This window comes from Ranitomeya imitator, chromosome 3 (genome assembly GCF_032444005.1).
Source record: "Ranitomeya imitator isolate aRanImi1 chromosome 3, aRanImi1.pri, whole genome shotgun sequence".
Lineage (NCBI taxonomy): Eukaryota > Metazoa > Chordata > Amphibia > Anura > Dendrobatidae > Ranitomeya > Ranitomeya imitator.
In genome coordinates, this window is record NC_091284.1 from 37,439,822 (window position 1) to 37,449,990 (window position 10,169).

Below are 10,169 nucleotides of genomic sequence, written 5' to 3' on the forward strand. Positions count from 1 at the left end.
TATTATCTATTTCAACATTGAAAATTGGAATATACGAGAGTAGACGTTCAGCTCCTAAAACGATTTCTTTATTCTTCCAAAAATTTAAAACCTAGTGAACGGCAGACTCCTCTAGACATGTGTATGAGCACACCAGGCACTGGCGACCGAGAGACAGCTTTGACAAAGATCCACATTAGGATCGAAACGCGTTGCTCGGTCGCCAGTGCCTGGTGTGCTCATTCACATGTCTAGAGGAGTCTGCCTGTTGTGAATTCAGCTTTTGGGCTCCCTCCGGTGGTTGTAGAGGGTAATGCAGTTGTGCCTGGACTGCAGGATTGGACAGGTGTATCTACTAATTGCAAAACTGACTGGGGTATATAGCTTTGCAGTACTCTTTAGTCCCTGCCAGTTGTCCATTGTTTTTGGAGGATTCACTTCCCTGCTGGTCTCTCCTGTTTGCGGTGCTTTTCTTTAAAGATAAGTCCTGGTTTTGTTTTTGCTGTCCACCTGCTGTGGACCTTATAGTTCTGTGCATATTCATGTTTTTGTCTTGTCCAGCTTTGTCTGTGAAGGATTTTTTGCAGCCAAGCTGTGTCTCTGGAGATGCAGATATACCCCCCATGTCTTTAGTCAGATGTGGTGTTTCATATTTTCTGCGGTGGATATTTTCTAGTGTTTTAATACTGACCGCATAGTACTCTGTTCTATTCTTTCTTTTTAGCTAGAATGGCCTCCTATGCTAAATCCTGATTTCATATCTGCGTATGTTATTTCCCTCTCCTCTCGCAGTCAATATTTGTGAGGGCTATCTATCCTTTGGGGATTTTCTCTGAGGCAAGATAAGTTTCCTGTTTCTGTCTTTAGGGCAAGTTAGTTCTTAGGCTGTGTCGAGGGGTCTAGGGAGTGTTAGGTACCCCCCACGGCTACTTCTAGTTGCGCTGCTAGGTTCAGGGTTTGCGGTCAGTACAGGGACCACCTTCTCCAGAGTCCGTCTCATGCTGCTCCTAGGCCACCAGATCATAACATCTGCCGTTCACTATGTTTTAAATTTTTGGAAGAATAAAGAAATCGTTTAAGGAGCTGGAACGTCTACTCTCGTATATTGCTGAATAACGTCAGATCCTGACGGGAGTTCTGTGCACCTGGGGCAGTCGATGAGCTGGCTAGGGTGTTAAGCCCAAACTCTTTTTCTTATACATAGAAAATTGGAACAGCACTTTACCAATAGGCAGCACTCCATAGTTTAAAGGTGAAAAAAAATGTGGTTTTATTTCAAACCCACAGCATATGGGTTTGAAATAAAATCAAAATTTTTTTCACCTTTAAACTATGGAGTGCCAGCTGCATTTTTTCCTATATCTATCCATCTATTATCCATCTATTATCTATCTATCTATCTATCTATCTATCTATCTATCTATCTATCTATCTATCTATCTATCTATCTATCTATCTATCTATCTCTTTATCATTATTCTTTATATTGTAGATACAATTCTGCAGTTTGTGTCCATAAATGATAAACAATTACAGAAGAAGTGGTCACTGCTTAAAGAAAATGGCTTTTTAGAGTAAGTTCCTATTGTCCTCTTTTGTCATATGAAAGTTTCCTATTGCTGCAAAAGGTTGTTTCATGTTAAATTTACTTTTTTGATTTGTAATACTATTTTTTTTTTTTCATTAAAAAAAAAAAAAAAAAAATAACATTTTGAAATCTTGCCCACTACACTCATATTTCCTATTGTATACAGAAGATTTTTATGTCATTATCACCACAGATAGAATTACATTGACTGATAACACCTCTATATACAGTAGATAGCACAGGATCCACCATTCACAATAGGTGATGTCACAGCTCACCTCCTCCTCCTGTACAATGACTGATAGCACCTCTATATACAGTAGATAACACAGGATCCACCATTCACAATAGGTGATGTCACAGCTCACCTCCTCCTCCTGTACAATGACTGATAGCACCTCTATATACAGTAGATAACACAGGATCCACCATTCACAATAGGTGATGTCACAGCTCACCTCCTCCTCCTGTACAATGACTGATAATACGTCTATATACAGTAGATAACACAGGATCCACCATTCACAATAGGTGATATCACAGCTCACCTCCTCCTCCTGTACAATGACTGATAACACCTCTATATTCAGTAGATAGCACAGGATCCACCATTCACAATAGGTGATATCACAGCTCACCTCCTCCTCCTGTACAATGACTGATAACATCTCTATATACAGTAGATAACACAGGATCCACCATTCACAATAGGTGATATCACAGCTCACCTCCTCCTCCTGTACAATGACTGATAACATCTCTATATACAGTAGATAACACAGGATCCACCATTCACAATAGGTGATATCACAGCTCACCTCCTCCTCCTGTACAATGACTGATAACACCTCTATATACAGTAGATAACACAGGATCCACCATTCACAATAGGTGATGTCACAGCTCACCTCCTCCTCCTGTACAATGACTGATAACACCTCTATATACAGTAGATAACACAGGATCCACCATTCACAATAGGTGATGTCACAGCTCACCTCCTCCTCCTGTACAATGACTGATAACACCTCTATATTCAGTAGATAACACAGGATCCACCATTCACAATAGGTGATATTACAGCTCACCTCCTCCTCCTGTACAATGACTGATAACATCTCTATATACAGTAGATAGCACAGGATCCACCATTCACAATAGGTGATATCACAGCTCACCTCCTCCTCCTGTACAATGACTGATAGCACCTCTATATACAGTAGATAACACAGGATCCACCATTCACAATAGGTGATATCACAGCTTACCTCCTCCTCCTGTACAATGACTAATAACACCTCTATACAGTAGATAACACAGGATCCACCATTCACAATAGGTGATGTCACAGCTCACCTCCTCCTCCTGTACAATGACTGATAACACCTCTATATACAGTAGATAACACAGGATCCACCATTCACAATAGGTGATGTCACAGCTCACCTCCTCCTCCTGTACAATGACTGATAACACCTCTATATTCAGTAGATAACACAGGATCCACCATTCACAATAGGTGATGTCACAGCTCACCTCCTCCTCCTGTACAATGACTGATAACACCTCTATATACAGTAGATAACACAGGATCCACCATTCACAATAGATGATGTCACAGCTCACCTCCTCCTCCTCTTCACAATGAACCTTGCCTTGATTAGAGCAAGAAGCGTCTTACTCAGTCTATCGCTGCTATTATCCATGTGAAGAACAGGAAGAGGAGTCTGACCTTAGGCCCCGTGCCCAATGATGATATTTTTTTTTAATAGATCTGAAAAATTTAGCTAAAACATTCCTTTTGGTTGGGTAGCAGATCGCCCTTTCCCTCACACAGCTGTCTCTCGGCTGTGTTTTTTCGCATCTGCACTGTTTCATTAGGGGATTCCACTTTATCCGTATTCTGCCTGCACAATAGGTGCTGGAACATCCTTTTCCTAACTTCTCATAAGCCAATGGTTAGCTTGTCCAAAGCGGATAGCCTGCCACTCTAAGCATCCAACGACCTTTTATTTTTTTAATCTCCAGGAGGTATTTTGTGATGGAAGCAATTTCTTATTATCCGTTAGTGACTGCCATACTGTTGTCTGCTTCCAGGAATCTGACGTTTGGACGGGATGGTCCCTCATGGAGGCTGCTGACAGCGTGCCGGCTCCTGTGCCTCGGAGCTGATGAATTGTATGAAATGTGTTTTGTTTTCAACCATCAGTATGAATCCCCCTCCCTATCCGGCCTATGAGATGTCTGTGTGCTTTGTGAACGTTGTTCCAATGTCTCACTATCTGCTGCAGAACCTCTTTAAAACAAGACGAATGGCTGTTACTTCAACCAGTCAATGACTAACATAAAAATGTATCTTTTCTATTTTCAAAGAGGTTCTGCAGCAGCTTAAGTGCACTGTGAGGACAATAATTATTTGATATACTGACGATTTTGCAAGTTTTCCCACCTACACAGAATGGAGATTTCTGTAATTTTTATCGTAGGTACACTTCACCTGTGAGAGACAGAATCTAAAAATAAAACCAGAAAATCACTTTGTAGGATTGCATGCAATAAAATGCAATTTAATTATGTCAAAATAAGTATTTGATCACCTACCAACCTGCAAGAATTCTGGCTCTCACAGACCTGTTAGTTTCTCTCTAAGAAGCCTCCTACTCTGCACTTATTACCTGTATTAATTGCACCTGTCCACATAATCAATCACAGTCCAACCTCTCCACCATGGCCAAGAACAAAGAGCTGTGTAAGGATATTGGGGGCAGAATTGTAGTCCTGCCCAAGGCTGGGATACAGGACAATAGGCAAGCAGCTTGGTGAGAAGGCAACAACTGTTGGCACAATTATTAGAAAATGGAAGAAACACAAGATGACTGTCAGTCTGGGGCTCCATGGAGAATTTCGGCTCGTGAGGTAAGGATGATTCTGAGAAAGGTCAGGAATCAGCTCAGAACTACACAGGAGGACCTGGTCCATGGCCTGAAAAGAGCCGGGACCACAGTCTCAAACATTTCCGTTCGTAACACACTACGCCGTCATGGATTAAAATCCTGCAGGGCACTCAAGGTTCCCCTGCTCATGCCAGCACAGGTCCAGGCACGTTTGAAGTTCACTAATGACCATCTGGATGATCCAGAGGAGGCATCAGAGAAGGTCATGTGGTCGGATAAGACCAATATACAATTTTTGGTTATCAACTGCACTCGCCGTGTTTGGAGGAAAAAGGATGAGTACAACTCCAATAACACCATCCCAACCGTGAAGCATGGTGGGGGAAACATCATACATTGGGGGTGTTTATCTGCAAAGGGGACAGGACGACTGCACCGTATTGAAGGGAGGATGGATGGGGTCATGTATCGTGACACTTTGGCCAACAACTTCCTTCCCTCTCTAAGTGCATTGAAGATGGGTCGTGGTTGGGTCTTCCAGAATGACAGTGACCCAAAACACACAGCCAGGACAACTAAGGAGCTGCTCCGTAAGAAGCATCCCAAGGTCCTGGAGTGGCCTAGCCAGTCTCCAGACCTGAACCCAATAGAAAATCTTTGGAGGGAGCTGAAACTCAATGTTACCCAGTGACAGCCCCGAAAGATCTGGAGAAGATCTGTATGGAGGAAGGGGCCAAAATCCCTGCTGCAGTGTGTGCAACCCTGGTCAAGAACTACAGGAAACGTCTGACCTCTGTAATTACAAAGGTTTCTGGACCAAATATTAAGTTCTGTTGTATCAAATACTTATTTTATGTAATAAATGCAAATTAATAATGTAGAAATCCTACAATGTGACTTTCTGGTTTTTATTTGTAGATTCTGTCTCTCACAGGTGAAGTGTACCGACGATAAAAATGACAGACCTCTCCATTCTTTGTAGGTGGGAAAACTTGCAAAATCGTCAGTATATCAAATCCTTATTTTCCCCACTGTATATTGCAACAGCCGAAGTAATGCACCGTCTAATATTCACCCCGGCTATTGCAGAAGGTAACCTTTCATGAAGCTACTGCTCCTCAGCCACAAAGAAGTTCTGCAGCATCTATAGTGTGCAATATTGGGAGCTTCACGGTAACCACTTCAAGACTGATGATGACGAATATTTACATCATCGATCGTGTCCCTGCCTTTGACGCGGACTCCAGTACTGAGCCCGCACTTGAAGCTGTGATCTAGTGTTAAATCAGCTATCAAGTCCCTAAGGGGTCTGTTAAAAGCAGCAAAAAGTGTAAAATAAAAAAAAAAAAAAAAATTAAATAATAAAAAACACAAAAGTTGAAATCATCCCTCTTAAAAATAAAAAAATAAAAAAAAACAAAAACACATCTTTGGAATCGCTGCATTCTGAAATTCCCAACCTATGAAACTATAAAGTAAATTAATCCAATTAGTAAAGAGCGTAACGAGAATGACCTTTTTTTGGGTCACCACAACATTGCAATAAAATGCATTAAGTGGCGATCAAAACATCATATTGACCCCAAAATCGTATCAGTAAAAACTAAAGCTCAGGGCGCAAAAAAACAGTCAAATCCCAAAAAATGAAAACGCTACAGGTCTTCGAAAATGGCGACAAAATGGCGTTTTTTTTAAAGAAGTTTTGAAATCTTTTTTAATGACTTCTCTAAATTTTACCGTATAATGTACTGAAAAAAATTATTCAGAACTTTGTAATAGAAAATCTTTGTTTTTTCACTTTTTTTTTTTTACATTCTAAGCGTTTTTTTGTTTTTTTTTTATCCAATATCCAATGATGGAGACAAGTAGTAGCTGCCGGTACCCGCCATGGATGGGAACGAACGCCGCCCCTGAGCATAGTCATTAGACCTACCCCAAACTGGAAAGAGTTAAAGGATGAGGAAAATTGTATTTTTAGTTTGCATTTTTGGATAAAAATGATTTATGCAATAGTTTCATTACAAGATTCTACAGCCTCGATTTATCACAGCTTTCCTGCCAGAAAAGTGGCATAAAAGCTTTAAAAAGTTGCAAATTTGTTTGCACAAATGTTGCTTCTTTTTGCCATTTTCTCCTCTGAAATGGGTGGAGCTGGCGAGGAGTCGAGGGCGGGGCAGGGTGTGTCTAAAAGATGCGCTAAATTCATGAAGCAGTGTGTGCCTCTTAATTAATGTGCCGCCTTGATCTCTATCAATGTTGGCGTAGTCCCCGCAGCGTGCGCTACATCAGTCTTGATGAATCGGCCCTTCTGTGTTGCACAGAACATAGTTGACTGCAGAATGAGTTTCCTGGGACTCCATCAGTGAGCTAATTTTCACGGCAGAGTTTGTATCTTGATGTCACAGCTCACCTCATCCTCCTCCTGTACAATGACTGATATCACCTCTATATACAGTAGATAACACAGGATCCACCAATCACAATAGGTGATGTCACAGCTCAACTCCTCCTCTGTATAATGACTGATAACACCTCTATATACAGTAAATACAGGATCCACCATTCACAATAAGTGAGGTCACAGCTCCCCTCCTCCTCCTGTACAATGACTGATAACACCTCTATATACAGTAGATAACAGGATCCACCATTCACAATAGGTGATGTCACAGCTCACCTCCTCCTCCTGTACAATGACTGATAACACCTCTCTATATAGTAGATAACACAGGATCCACCATTCACAATAGGTGATGTCACAGCTCACCTCCTCCTCCTCCTGTACAATGACTGATAACACCTCTATATACAGTAGATAACACAGGATCCACCATTCACAATAGGTGATGGCACAGCTCACCTCCTCCTCCTCCTGTACAATGACTGATAACACCTCTATATACAGTAGGTAACAGGATCTACCATTCACAATAGGTGATGTCACAGCTCACCTCCTCCTCCTCCTGTACAATGAGTGATAACACCTCTATATACAGTAGATAACACAGGATCCACCATTCACAATAGGTGATATCACAGCTCACCTCCTCCTCCTGTACAATGACTGATAACACCTCTATATACAGTAGATAACACAGGATCCACCATTCACAATGGGTGATGTCACAGCTCACCTCCTCCTCCTGTACAATGACTGATAACACCTCTACATACAGTAGATAACACAGGATCCACCATTCACAATAGGTGATGTCACAGCTCACCTCCTCCTCCTGTACAATGACTGATAACTGATCATTGTTGCTAATGTGCGTGTGTTTCCTCAGGAAGCTTCAGTCTAAACAAAGTCCCTTTAAGTGCTGCCCGTGGCCGCCATCTTTGTACACCACATTGTTATGTTAGCTGTATACCGCAGTGGTACTATATGGCGGTATATAGTGATCGCTGGATGGCAGGATACGGGGAATTATGCGGTGATAATTGGATACGTCTGGCTGTGACTCCTCCCCTGTGTCCCCGGCTCGTCCGTTCTCTGCAGCCTGGCTGTGGGTGAGGTTCATTAGAGATTATTATTATTACTGGAACGTGTCACGTTTTCTGCAGAGAAAATACAAAACTAATGAAGTGAAAATAAATTCAGTCATTTTTTTCCCCCCGTGTCATTTTCTCCCCTCCATGTTTTGATTTCAGCACATGCTGGAAAAAAGTTCTGCTGGGAAGTTTTGTTTCCGAGTCCAATGATCGGACCTCCATGGAGCTGGTGAGGAAAATCTGCCTCCATTTACTAGAACAGACGTCCCGGGCTGTGGACGAGGTGAGTCCGGGAAATGTGGAAATAAAGCTACATGGGAGTGATAGGGGGTTTTTTTTTCTGCCAAATTAAAGGGATATTACACTTTTGAAAAATGTAATTTTTTTTTGACTTTTTAAGGATTTCTATGAGATTAACCCCTTAAAGGGATTGTCCCTTGTGAATGCTAGTGATTACCTTTACACAGGATATTGGGTAACTTGCTCATTGGTCGACGTCTGACCACTGGGACCTGCACCGATCGATAGATCGGGGAAGTTTTATTCCCAAACGTGCACTTTTATCCCCATTTAAGGCGTCATAGACAGGATGCCCGACCACCCTTACATTGGATCCCTACAGATCTGCCGGAAAAAGCTCTGCAGCCCCATAGGGAATAAAGAAAAATCACCCACCGATCAATAATAGATAGGAGATAACTCATTTTTTGCCAAATAGTCCCTTTAAGACCTAAACACATACTATGTACTTATTACTACATGGGTTAAGAGTAGCATAATGTAGAGGCAGAGACCCTGATTCCAGCTATGTGTCACTTACCAGGCTTGTAACCATAGTTTTGATAAAATCCCGGTTTTCTCTCCTGCATATCTAACAGTTCTCAAAATGCTGAGCTCTGCATAACCCCGCCCACAACTCTGATTGGACGCTTTCTGTGCATAGGCAGAAATCTGCCAATCAGTGGTGGAGGCGTGGTTTGACTAGGAGGCACAAGACAACTAGTCCTCTAGTGATAATTTCCTGCTGATAAAACACTTATTTTATGTACAAGTAGCCAAGTAAGTCACAGATCGCTGGAATCGGGGTCCAAACGCCCAGCAGAAGATTAAGTAAAATACCTGTGACTAAAAAGAGGAAAAAAAACACAATATTTTTTATGTGTAATACAATATATTTTATAACCGGTACCAAAAGAGAAAATAAAAATTTGGGAAAAACTTAATTGCCAGAACTTTTAAGGGGTTAAAAAAAATGGTTTACTTTATTTTTGTGCGATCAGTCTTACAGGTCTACCTTATTCAAGTGAATGCAGCTGAGCCGCAATACCAGACACGGCCTGAGGGCTAGAGCGGCGCTGTTTGCAGTATTCCCGGTTGCAGCAGTAATGTGTCGCTCTCACAACGTTTGTCTTTTCAGATCTCATCTCAGAAGAGCGAGAAGAGCGCAGATCCTCACCTTGTTTTAGTGGAAGCTTTAAGACGAGAGGAATCTGAGATTCTGACCTCATCGGCCGATGTCCTACAGAAAGAGGACGCGATATGAGGGAGTGACACCGCGGGAACAACCTGAAATTCCCGCCGCAGTCGTGGAGCGCTTGTGCTTACACACGGCCACCACTAGGGGAGCTAGCAAACAATTGGGTCATGGCGATAATGCGTCTATCCTTAATTAAAGGGCTTCTCCACTACTACACAAGCCCAGAGAGGCGTAAAAAAAAATCCCATACTCCCCTTCCAGACCAACGCTTGGCCCTAGGCGCTACATAATGTGTCCCCTCCCATTAGCATCCAGCAGGGGGCGTCATGTGACCACTTCAGCCAATCAGCGGCCACCATGTGATGCCTCCCGCTAGATATTGGTGCCAGGTGACCAGCCAGATACACAGATTATTTTGCCTTTTTTTTTTTCAAATTTACTGAAGACATTTGTGTGTTTGTATATTGTTTATATATTATGTTTTATCACTTTTATATATATATAAAAAAAATGATTTACTTAGAACCTTTGCATTTATAGTATTTTTTTTACCTTCCTTTTTTTCTACATTTTAACTTTTAGTCTCAAACTTCGGTTTTAGCATAATTATTTATTTTATCGCAAGTTTGATCTGTGTATAAGGCCTTTAGTCACACCGATACCGTGGGACAGGTGTGACCGCACCGTCATAATATACTTAACCCCTTCATGACCCAGCCTATTTTGACCTTAATGACCT

At 41.8% G+C, this 10,169-nt stretch overlaps 1 protein-coding gene across 4 annotated transcripts in view; it reads left to right on the top strand.

Annotated features, from left to right (window-relative positions):
* Positions 1–9,955, top strand: part of SETD4 (SET domain containing 4) — a 35,591-nt gene extending 25,636 nt beyond the window's left edge. For all 4 annotated transcript variants that reach the window (XM_069760770.1, XM_069760771.1, XM_069760772.1 and 1 more), the window contains 4 exons: positions 1,472–1,553; positions 3,665–3,745; positions 8,113–8,236; positions 9,371–9,955. In XM_069760770.1, the coding sequence (XP_069616871.1) occupies positions 1,472–1,553; positions 3,665–3,745; positions 8,113–8,236; positions 9,371–9,496 (413 nt within the window). In that variant the 3' untranslated portion in view covers positions 9,497–9,955. The remainder of the gene's footprint in view (positions 1–1,471; positions 1,554–3,664; positions 3,746–8,112; positions 8,237–9,370) is intronic.
* The last annotated feature ends 214 nt before the right edge of the window (positions 9,956–10,169 follow it).